General features: G+C 46.9%; 1 protein-coding gene across 1 annotated transcript in view; it reads right to left on the bottom strand.

Moving 5' to 3' along the window:
• TAGAP (T cell activation RhoGTPase activating protein) overlaps positions 1–10635 on the bottom strand; it is a 110413-nt gene extending 99778 nt beyond the window's left edge. Inside the window, exon 1 of the mRNA XM_075267872.1 lies at positions 10505–10635. Within this exon, the coding sequence (XP_075123973.1) occupies positions 10505–10576 (72 nt within the window). The 5' untranslated portion in view covers positions 10577–10635. The remainder of the gene's footprint in view (positions 1–10504) is intronic.
• Positions 10636–12507: the final 1872 nt, after the last annotated feature.

Genomic DNA, 12507 nt, shown 5'->3' with positions numbered 1-12507 from the left:
CCCAGTTTGGACCAATTCATGGTGGAGGGAGCCTCTAAACAGCCCAGTTTGGGCAAATTCATGGTGGAGGGAGCCTCTAAACAGCTCAGTTTGGGCAAATTCATGGTGGAGGGAGCCTCTAACCAGCCCAGTTTGGACTCAATTAATGGTGGAGGGAGCCTCTAACCAGCCCAGTTTGGACCAATTCATGGTGGAGGGAGCCTCTAAACAGCCAAGTTTGGACCAATTCATGGTGGAGGGAGCCTCTAAAAAACCCAGTTTGGACCAATTCATGGTGGAGGGAGCCTCTAACCAGCCCAGTTTGGACCAATTAATGGTGGAGGGAGCCTCTAACCAGCCCAGTTTGGACCAATTAATGGTGGAGGGAGCCTCTAACCAGCCCAGTTTGGACCAATTCATGGTGGAGGGAGCCTCTAAACAGCCCAGTTTGGGCAAATTCATGGTGGAGGGAGCCTCTAACCAGCCCAGTTTGGACCAATTCATGGTGGAGGGAGCCTCTAAAAAACCCAGTTTGGACCAATTCATGGTGGAGGGAGCCTCTAAACAGCCCAGTTTGGGCAAATTCATGGTGGAGGGAGCCTCTAAACAGCCCAGTTTGGGCAAATTCATGGTGGAGGGAGCCTCTAACCAGCAGAGTTGGTGGAAATCAGGGTGGAGGGAGCCTCTAACCAGCCCAGTTTGGACCAATTCATGGTGGAGGGAGCCTCTAACCAGCCCAGTTTGGGCAAATTCATGGTGGAGGGAGCCTCTAAAAAACCCAGCTTGGACCAATTCATGGTGGAGGGAGCCTCTAACCAGCCCAGTTTGGGCAAATTCATGGTGGAGGGAGCCTCTAAAAAACCCAGTTTGGACCAATTCATGGTGGAGGGAGCCTCTAAACAGCCCAGTTTGGGCAAATTCATGGTGGAGGGAGCCTCTAACCAGCCCAGTTTGGACCAATTATGGTGGAGGGAGCCTCTAAACAGCCCAGTTTGGACCAATTAATGGTGGAGGGAGCCTCTAACCAGCCCAGTTTGGACCAATTAATGGTGGAGGGAGCCTCTAACCAGCCCAGTTTGGACCAATTAATGGTGGAGGGAGCCTCTAACCACCCCAGTTTGGACCAATTAATGGTGGAGGGAGCCTCTAACCAGCCCAGTTTGGACCAATTCATGGTGGAGGGAGCCTCTAAAAAACCCAGTTTGGACCAATTCATGGTGGAGGGAGCCTCTAAACAGCCCAGTTTGGGCAAATTCATGGTGGAGGGAGCCTCTAAACAGCCCAGTTTGGGCAAATTCATGGTGGAGGGAGCCTCTAACCAGCCCAGTTTGGACCAATTAATGGTGGAGGGAGCCTCTAACCAGCCCAGTTTGGACCAATTCATGGTGGAGGGAGCCTCTAAACAGCCAAGTTTGGACCAATTCATGGTGGAGGGAGCCTCTAAAAAACCCAGTTTGGACCAATTCATGGTGGAGGGAGCCTCTAACCAGCCCAGTTTGGACCAATTAATGGTGGAGGGAGCCTCTAACCAGCCCAGTTTGGACCAATTAATGGTGGAGGGAGCCTCTAACCAGCCCAGTTTGGACCAATTCATGGTGGAGGGAGCCTCTAAACAGCCCAGTTTGGGCAAATTCATGGTGGAGGGAGCCTCTAACCAGCCCAGTTTGGACCAATTCATGGTGGAGGGAGCCTCTAAAAAACCCAGTTTGGACCAATTCATGGTGGAGGGAGCCTCTAAACAGCCCAGTTTGGGCAAATTCATGGTGGAGGGAGCCTCTAAACAGCCCAGTTTGGGCAAATTCATGGTGGAGGGAGCCTCTAACCAGCAGAGTTGGTGGAAATCAGGGTGGAGGGAGCCTCTAACCAGCAGAGTTGGGGGAAATCAGGGTGGAGGGAGCCTAGTATTAGCAGAATTGTGCAACGCTTATGGTGGATGAGTATGAGGATGCGGAGGAATTGGAGAGGTTGAGTACAGACATGGAGTTTCATGTTGGGGTGCTTTACACAGGTGGGCACAAAAATGACGGCTCTACCCAGTGGTGGTTCATTTTTATCAAAGTGAGCCGGTCGGCACTCTCAGCTGACAGACGGGTGCGCTTGTCAGTGATGATGCCACCGGCTGCACTGAACACCCTCTCAGATAGGACGCTGGCGGCAGGACAGGACAGCACCTCCAAGGCATATAGGGCAAGTTCAAGCCACAGGTCCAACTTCGACACCCAATACGTGTAGGGCGCAGAGGGGTCGGAGAGGACAGGGCTGTGGTCGGAAAGGTATTCCCGCAACATGCGCCTATACTTCTCACGCCTGGTGACACTAGGACCCTCCGTGGCGGCACTTTGGCGAGGGGGTGCCATCAAGGTGTCCCAGACCTTAGACAGTGTGCCCCTCGTTTGTGTGGACCGGTGAGAACTTGGTTGCCTACTGGAGGAACTGCCCTCCCTGCCGCCAACGTCACATGCTGGAAACATCTCCATCATATTCTGCACCAATTGCCTGTGGCAAGCATTGATGCGATTGGCCCTCCCCTCTACCGGAATAAAAGACGAGATGTTGTTTTTATACCGGGGGTCAAGGATAGCAAAGATCCAGTACTGGTTGTCCTCCATGATTTTGACAATACGCTTGTCGGTTGTAAAGCACCCCAACATGAACTCAGCCATGTCTGCCACAGTGTTAGTTGGCATGACTCCTCTGGCCCCACCGGAAAGTTCAATCTCCATTTCCTCCTCATCCTCCATGTCTACCCATCCGCGCTGCAACAATGGGACGATTCGAAGTTGCCCGGAAGCCTCCTGTATCACCATCACATCATCGGACAACTCTTCTTCCTCCTCCTCCTCCTCCTCCTCCTCCATTAAACGCAGTGAAGCGGACAGATGTGTGGACCTACTCTCCAGCTGTGACGGATCGGATGCTATCCCTAACTCCTCTGTGTGATCTGAGTTATCCCTGATGTCAATCAGGGATTCTCTCAGAACACACAAGAGCGGGATTGTAAGGCTCACCATCGCATCCTCAGAGCTCACCCTCCTTGTGGACTCCTCAAAGACCCGTAGGATGTCACAAAGGTCTCTCATCCATGGCCACTCATGGATGTGAAACTGAGGCAGCTGACTTTGTGGCACCCTAGGGTTTTGTAGCTGGTATTCCATCAAAGGTCTCTGCTGCTCAACCACTCTATTCAACATCTGAAACGTTGAGTTCCAGCGTGTGGGGACGTCGCACAAAAGCCGGTGTTGTGGCACATGCAGGCGTTGCTGGAGAGATTTTAAGCTAGCAGCGGCTACTGTCGACTTGCGAAAGTGGGCGCACATGCGCCGCACTTTCACCAGTAGCTCTGGAACATTGGGGTAGCTCTTTAGGAAACGTTGCACCACTAGGTTGAAGACGTGGGCCAGGCATGGAACATGTTGGAGTCCGGCAAGCTCCAGAGCTGCTACCAGGTTCCGGCCGTTATCACAAACGACCATGCCTGGGCCCAGGTGCAGCGGCTCAAACCATATTGCCGTCTCATCGAGGAGGGCATCCCTCACCTCGGAGGCAGTGTGCTGTCTGTCCCCCAAGCTGATCAGCTTCAGCACAGCCTGCTGACGTCTACCAACGCCAGTGCTGCAACGTTTCCAACTTGTAGCTGGGGTCAATCTAACAGCGGAGGAGGAGGCGGTGGCGGAGGAGGAGGCGGTGGTGGAGGAGGAGGCGGTAGAGGAGGAGGAGGAGGGGGGTGTTCTTCTCGTGTCCCTGCCAGGAATGTTAGGCGGGGAGACGAGGTACACTGGGCCAGTTTGGGAAGCAGTCCCAGCCTCAACTACATTCACCCAGTGTGCCGTCAGTGAAATGTAGCGTCCCTGTCCGCATGCACTTGTCCACGCGTCGGTGGTCAAGTGGACCTTTGTGCAAAGCGCGGAACTAAGGGCCCGCCTGATGTTGAGTGACACGTGCTGGTGCAAGGCGGGGACGGCACACCGGGAGAAGTAGTGACGGCTAGGGACGGCATAGCGAGGTGCCGCAGTTGCCATCAGGTCCAGGAAGGCGGGAGTTTCAACAAGCCGGAACGCCAACATCTCCTGGGCCAGCAGTTTAGCGATGTTGGCGTTCAAGGCTTGCGCGTGTGGGTGGTTAGCAGTGTATTTCTGCCGCCGCTCCAATGTCTGAGAGATGGTGGGTTGTTGTAAAGAAATGCCTGATGGTGCCTTTGATGGTGCAGGAGAAGGAGATAAGACAGGACCAGGGGAGGATGAGGTAGAAGTCAACAAAGTGGCGGAGGCAGATGAAGTGGTGTCCTGGCTCGTCCTCTGGAGTGCATCGCCAGCACAGTCAGCAGTGGCAGAGGCAGAGGCAGTGGCAGAGGCAGTGGCAGTGGCGTGAACGGCAGGCGGCCTTTGTCCTGCCGTTGCTGCCTGCCACTGATTCCAGTGCTTGGATTCCAAATGACGGCGCATTGAAGTGGTGGACAGGTTGCTCTTCTCAGAGCCCCTAATCAATTTCGAGAGGCAAATTGTGCAGACAACACTATATCTGTCCTCGGCGCATTCCTTGAAAAAACTCCACACCTTCGAGAAACGTGCCCTCGAGGTGGGAGTTTTTCGGGGCTGGGTACGAACTGGAACATCTTGGGAGATTCCGGGTGTGGCCTGGCTTCGCCTAAGCTGCTGACCTCTGCCTCTGCCTCTAGCTACCCTTTTTGGTGCTGCACCTGCCTCAACATCCACACTACTTTCCCCGCTTGACATCCCCCCTGTCCAGGTCGGGTCAGTGTCCTCATCATCCACCACTTCCTCTTCCAACTCCTGTCTCATCTCCTCCTCCCGCACAATGCGCCGGTCAACTGGATGCCCTGACGGCAACTGCGTCACATCATCGTCGATGAGGGTGGGTTGCTGGTCATCCACCACCAAATCGAACGGAGATGGAGGAGACTCTAGTGTTTGAGCATCTGGACACAGATGCTCCTCTGTTAGGTTCGTGGAATCGTGACGTGGAGAGGCAGGTTGAGGGACAATGAAAGGAGCGGAGAACAGCTCTGGGGAGCAGGGACAGTTTGGGTTATTGTTCTGTAAAGCTTCGGAATTTTGGGAGGAAGGAAGACAAGACTGTTGGGTAATAGGAGGAGAGGAGGCAGAGTCTGACTGGCTGCTGGACAATGTGCTGTAAGCGTTCTCTGACAGCCATTGCAAGACCTGTTCCTGGTTCTCGGGCCTACTAAGGTTTGTACCCTGCAGTTTAGTTAATGTGGCAAGCAACCCTGGCACTGTGGAGTGGCGCAATGCTTGCTGCCCCACAGGAGTAGGCACGGGACGCCCTGTGGCTTCACTGCTACCTTGCTCCCCAGAACCATTCCCCCGACCTCGCCCACGGCCTCGTCCACGTCCCTTTCCGGGAGCCTTGCGCATTTTGAATTCCTAGTTAGAAATTGGCACTGTATACCAGTAGTAAAAATTGTGGGTGCACGTAACCCCAATATATTCTTTGAATTCCCAGTCAGACACTGGCACTATATGGCAGTAGCAAGAAATGAGGGTATTTGTATTCCCAATATACTCTTTGAATTCCCAGTCAGACAATGGCACTGTATACCAGTAGTAAAAATTGTGGGTGCACGTAACCCCAATATATTCTTTGAATTCCCAGTCAGAAACTGGCACTATATGGCAGTAGCAAGAAATGAGGGTATTTGTATTCCCAATATACTCTTTGAATTCCCAGTCAGACAATGGCACTGTATACCAGTAGTAAAAATTGTGGGTGCACGTAACCCCAATATATTCTTTGAATTACCAGTCAGAAACTGGCACTATATGGCAGTAGCAAGAAATGAGGGTATTTATAACCCCAATATATTCTTTGAATTCCCAGTCAGACAATGGCACTGTATACCAGTAGTAAAAATTGTGGGTGCACGTAACCCCAATATATTCTTTGAATTCCCAGTCAGACAATGGCACTGTATACCAGTAGTAAAAATTGTGGGTGCACGTAACCCCAATATATTCTTTGAATTACCAGTCAGAAACTGGCACTATATGGCAGTAGCAAGAAATGAGGGTATTTATAACCCCAATATATTCTTTGAATTCCCAGTCAGACAATGGCACTGTATACCAGTAGTAAAAATTGTGGGTGCACGTAACCCCAATATATTCTTTGAATTACCAGTCAGAAACTGGCACTATATGGCAGTAGCAAGAAATGAGGGTATTTGTATTCCCAATATACTCTTTGAATTCCCAGTCAGACAATGGCACTGTATACCAGTAGTAAAAATTGTGGGTGCACGTAACCCCAATATATTCTTTGAATTACCAGTCAGACACTGGCACTATATGGCAGTAGCAAGAAATGAGGGTATTTGTATTCCCAATATACTCTTTGAATTCCCAGTCAGACAATGGCACTGTATAACAGTAGTAAAAATTGTGGGTGCACGTAACCCCAATATATTCTTTGAATTCCCAGTCAGACAATGGCACTGTATACCAGTAGTAAAAATTGTGGGTGCACGTAACCCCAATATATTCTTTGAATTCCCAGTCAGAAACTGGCACTATATGGCAGTAGCAAGAAATGAGGGTATTTGTATTCCCAATATACTCTTTGAATTCCCAGTCAGACAATGGCACTGTATACCAGTAGTAAAAATTGTGGGTGCACGTAACCCCAATATATTCTTTGAATTACCAGTCAGAAACTGGCACTATATGGCAGTAGCAAGAAATGAGGGTATTTGTATTCCCAATATACTCTTTGAATTCCCAGTCAGACAATGGCACTGTATACCAGTAGTAAAAATTGTGGGTGCACGTAACCCCAATATATTCTTTGAATTACCAGTCAGACACTGGCACTATATGGCAGTAGCAAGAAATGAGGGTATTTGTATTCCCAATATACTCTTTGAATTCCCAGTCAGACAATGGCACTGTATACCAGTAGTAAAAATTGTGGGTGCACGTAACCCCAATATATTCTTTGAATTCCCAGTCAGACAATGGCACTGTATACCAGTAGTAAAAATTGTGGGTGCACGTAACCCCAATATATTCTTTGAATTCCCAGTCAGAAACTGGCACTATATGGCAGTAGCAAGAAATGAGGGTATTTGTATTCCCAATATACTCTTTGAATTCCCAGTCAGACAATGGCACTGTATACCAGTAGTAAAAATTGTGGGTGCACGTAACCCCAATATATTCTTTGAATTCCCAGTCAGAAACTGGCACTATATGGCAGTAGCAAGAAATGAGGGTATTTGTATTCCCAATATACTCTTTGAATTCCCAGTCAGACAATGGCACTGTATACCAGTAGTAAAAATTGTGGGTGCACGTAACCCCAATATATTCTTTGAATTACCAGTCAGAAACTGGCACTATATGGCAGTAGCAAGAAATGAGGGTATTTATAACCCCAATATATTCTTTGAATTCCCAGTCAGACAATGGCACTGTATACCAGTAGTAAAAATTGTGGGTGCACGTAACCCCAATATATTCTTTGAATTACCAGTCAGAAACTGGCACTATATGGCAGTAGCAAGAAATGAGGGTATTTATAACCCCAATATATTCTTTGAATTCCCAGTCAGACAATGGCACTGTATACCAGTAGTAAAAATTGTGGGTGCACGTAACCCCAATATATTCTTTGAATTACCAGTCAGAAACTGGCACTATATGGCAGTAGCAAGAAATGAGGGTATTTGTATTCCCAATATACTCTTTGAATTCCCAGTCAGACAATGGCACTGTATACCAGTAGTAAAAATTGTGGGTGCACGTAACCCCAATATATTCTTTGAATTACCAGTCAGACACTGGCACTATATGGCAGTAGCAAGAAATGAGGGTATTTGTATTCCCAATATACTCTTTGAATTCCCAGTCAGACAATGGCACTGTATACCAGTAGTAAAAATTGTGGGTGCACGTAACCCCAATATATTCTTTGAATTCCCAGTCAGACAATGGCACTGTATACCAGTAGTAAAAATTGTGGGTGCACGTAACCCCAATATATTCTTTGAATTCCCAGTCAGAAACTGGCACTATATGGCAGTAGCAAGAAATGAGGGTATTTGTATTCCCAATATACTCTTTGAATTCCCAGTCAGACAATGGCACTGTATACCAGTAGTAAAAATTGTGGGTGCACGTAACCCCAATATATTCTTTGAATTACCAGTCAGAAACTGGCACTATATGGCAGTAGCAAGAAATGAGGGTATTTGTATTCCCAATATACTCTTTGAATTCCCAGTCAGACAATGGCACTGTATACCAGTAGTAAAAATTGTGGGTGCACGTAACCCCAATATATTCTTTGAATTCCCAGTCAGAAACTGGCACTATATGGCAGTAGCAAGAAATGAGGGTATTTGTATTCCCAATATACTCTTTGAATTCCCAGTCAGACAATGGCACTGTATACCAGTAGTAAAAATTGTGGGTGCACGTAACCCCAATATATTCTTTGAATTACCAGTCAGAAACTGGCACTATATGGCAGTAGCAAGAAATGAGGGTATTTATAACCCCAATATATTCTTTGAATTCCCAGTCAGACAATGGCACTGTATACCAGTAGTAAAAATTGTGGGTGCACGTAACCCCAATATATTCTTTGAATTACCAGTCAGAAACTGGCACTATATGGCAGTAGCAAGAAATGAGGGTATTTATAACCCCAATATATTCTTTGAATTCCCAGTCAGACAATGGCACTGTATACCAGTAGTAAAAATTGTGGGTGCACGTAACCCCAATATATTCTTTGAATTCCCAGTCAGACACTGGCACTATATGGCAGTAGCAAGAAATGAGGGTATTTGTATTCCCAATATATTCTTTGAATTCCCAGTCAGACAATGGCACTGTATACCAGTAGTAAAAATTGTGGGTGCACGTAACCCCAATATATTCTTTGAATTCCCAGTCAGACACTGGCACTATATGGCAGTAGCAAGAAATGAGGGTATTTGTATTCCCAATATATTCTTTGAATTCCCAGTCAGACAATGGCACTGTATACCAGTAGTAAAAATTGTGGGTGCACGTAACCCCAATATATTCTTTGAATTCCCAGTCAGACACTGGCACTATATGGCAGTAGCAAGAAATGAGGGTATTTGTATTCCCAATATATTCTTTGAATTCCCAGTCAGACAATGGCACTGTATACCAGTAGTAAAAATTGTGGGTGTATATAGCCCCAATTCTATTGCTAGGGGACTTGCAGGGTATTTCTGGGGTGAAGGTGGGGGGGCACACCGTTGGAACGGGTATCGGGGTATATATCGGGTATACGGGAATACACTGACAGTGTATTCCATTCAGGATCCTGGGAAAGCTGGGTTGCGGCGATTGAGCCCGTCAGTGCCACGTTACACTGACAAGCTTCTCCCTGGAATTTAGCTCTTATAAGAGCTGTTGGTTGTCTTCTCCTTCCTATCCTAGCCTGTCCCTGCCTACCCAGAATCTAAGCCCTAGCTAGCTGGACGGAAACCTCCGTCCTCGGTGAATTGCAAGCTCAGAATGACGCGAAGCTGGGCGTCGCTGTTCTTTTAAATTAGAGGTCACATGTTTTCGGCAGCCAATGGGTTTTGCCTACTTTTTTCAACGTCACCGGTGTCGTAGTTCCTGTCCCACCTCCCCTGCGCTGTTATTGGAGCAAAAAAGGCGCCAGGGAAGGTGGGAGGGGAATCGAGTAATGGCGCACTTTACCACGCGGTGTTCGATTCGATTCGAACATGCCGAACAGCCTAATATCCGATCGAACATGAGTTCGATAGAACACTGTTCGCTCATCTCTAATCATTATATTATTGGAGTATAAAATCATACCAATTAAACAAATAATAATAGTAAGACAAAACCCAATTTCCACTAATATGTATAGTATACATCTCAGAGCACTCTGAAAGTACTGCTAAACAATAGTGTATGTGCAAAGGACGTGATGAAAATTTTGGGGGAAAAAATTCAGTAAAATTATTAGCAAAACTTACATTTTTTATTTTATTTTACCTTTATTTCATTTATATACACACAATTGCTCCCAGCGACTGTAACTTTATTACCTTTTAGGAAGTTCATTTTCAAGGACTTAATACTTTGAGTGAATACTTTCTAAGTAAAACATTAATTATAAATGAGTGCACATAAGAATTATTACTTGTCAGATATTACATATTGGTCCTATTAGGAAATACAGCCTGAAGGATTGCTAGAGCATTCATTTATTATAATTATGCTGAAGAATAGAGCTCAAAAAATTATCAAAACCAATTTAATAGCAAAGTAATAATGTAACAATTATATCTAGCAGCTCTGCTCGAAGCATAAAAGGTATCCTCTGTGCCAACTTATAAGTAACTGGCTACTTGATCTATAATGGAGCAGATACACAATACTACGGTGGCATTTCTTCTCACCTAATGTTCCTATACTTAGCAACAGAAACAACTTAACACAGTTTAGTATAACAATTGAATGAGACTACAGAAATAACAGAAACTAGATGTACTCACTTGGGTTTTGTTGTGTAGAATTCCATCATAGCTTCCTCTTCGTGCTTTGCTTCTAGGGTATGGAAGAGACATGACAATAATGATCCTAGTAGGTAAAGAGCTGCCTTACAACCACATGCCCAAGTAGAAACTGAATAGCAGAGCCACTTGACTAACCATCACAACTCTATATACAATCCCACATAGGAGGGGCTATGCTCTGGTCTAATGGTCAGAGCCTTGAATACCGGTGTCTTGTGATGAAACGTCCCTCTCCCCTGCCTGATTCTATATGTATTTCCTATACAATGATGTTATGTAACTGTCTGTAGTATTACATACATAGATTTTATTCTTATTTCATGTTCTCTGGAGAATTCAGGCAGTTCTTACTCCCTACCTGCACCCCTGTTCACTAGAACAAAGTTGCCAGACAAGAATTCAGCTACTGTATAATATTACATTGCTACAGAACACATAGAACCATTAGAAAATAAATGTTTTCAACTGTATCTCCAGTGGGTGGTTCAATTCATATTCATTACAAAAATAAAAAAAGAGGTTAAGTTAGATTCATCAAATCCCCCTGACCCGTGGAATTCTCTGCATCTGATTAGCAGAATAAACTCAGAATATGCAGCACAATGTAATCCTTAGTAATAATTAGAGATGAGCGAACACTAAAATGTTCGAGGTTCGAAATTCGATTCGAACAGCCGCTCACTGTTCGAGTGTTCGAATGGGTTTCGAACCCCATTATAGTCTATGGGGAACATAAACTCGTTAAGGGGGAAACCCAAATTCGTGTCTGGAGGGTCACCAAGTCCACTATGACACCCCAGGAAATGATACCAACACCCTGGAATGACACTGGGACAGCAGGGGAAGCATGTCTGGGGGCATAAAAGTCACTTTATTTCATGGAAATCCCTGTCAGTTTGCGATTTTCGCAAGCTAACTTTTCCCCATAGAAATGCATTGGCCAGTGCTGATTGGCCAGAGTACGGAACTCGACCAATCAGCGCTGGCTCTGCTGGAGGAGGCGGAGTCTAAGATAGCTCCACACCAGTCTCCATTCAGGTCCGACCTTAGACTCCGCCTCCTCCGGCAGAGCCAGCGCTGATTGGCCGAAGGCTGGCCAATGCATTCCTATGCGAATGCAGACTTAGCAGTGCTGAGTCAGTTTTGCTCAACTACACATCTGATGCACACTCGGCACTGCTACATCAGATGTAGCAATCTGATGTAGCAGAGCCGAGGGTGCACTAGAACCCCTGTGCAAACTCAGTTCACGCTAATAGAATGCATTGGCCAGCGCTGATTGGCCAATGCATTCTATTAGCCCGATGAAGTAGAGCTGAATGTGTGTGCTAAGCACACTCATTCAGCACTGCTTCATCACGCCAATACAATGCATTAGCCAGTGCTGATTGGCCAGAGTACGGAATTCGGCCAATCAGCGCTGGCCAATGCATTCTATTAGCCCGATGAAGTAGAGCTGAATGTGTGTGCTAAGCACACACATTCAGCACTGCTTCATCACGCCAATACAATGCATTAGCCAGTGCTGATTGGCCAGAGTACGGAATTCGGCCAATCAGCGCTGGCCAATGCATTCTATTAGCCCGATGAAGTAGAGCTGAATGTGTGTGCTAAGCACACACATTCAGCACTGCTTCATCAAGCCAATACAATGCATTAGCCAGTGCTGATTGGCCAGAGTACGGAACTCGGCCAATCAGCGCTGGCTCTGCTGGAGGAGGCGGAGTCTAAGATCGCTCCACACCAGTCTCCATTCAGGTCCGACCTTAGACTCCGCCTCCTCCGGCAGAGCCAGCGCTGATTGGCCGAAGGCTGGCCAATGCATTCCTATGCGAATGCAGACTTAGCAGTGCTGAGTCAGTTTTGCTCAACTACACATCTGATGCACACTCGGCACTGCTACATCAGATGTAGCAATCTGATGTAGCAGAGCCGAGGGTGCACTAGAACCCCTGTGCAAACTCAGTTCACGCTAATAGAAT

This window comes from Leptodactylus fuscus, chromosome 3, assembly GCF_031893055.1.
Source record: "Leptodactylus fuscus isolate aLepFus1 chromosome 3, aLepFus1.hap2, whole genome shotgun sequence".
Lineage (NCBI taxonomy): Eukaryota > Metazoa > Chordata > Amphibia > Anura > Leptodactylidae > Leptodactylus > Leptodactylus fuscus.
Note: the sequence above shows the minus strand (reverse complement) of the source record. Positions and strands in the feature narration are given on the sequence as shown.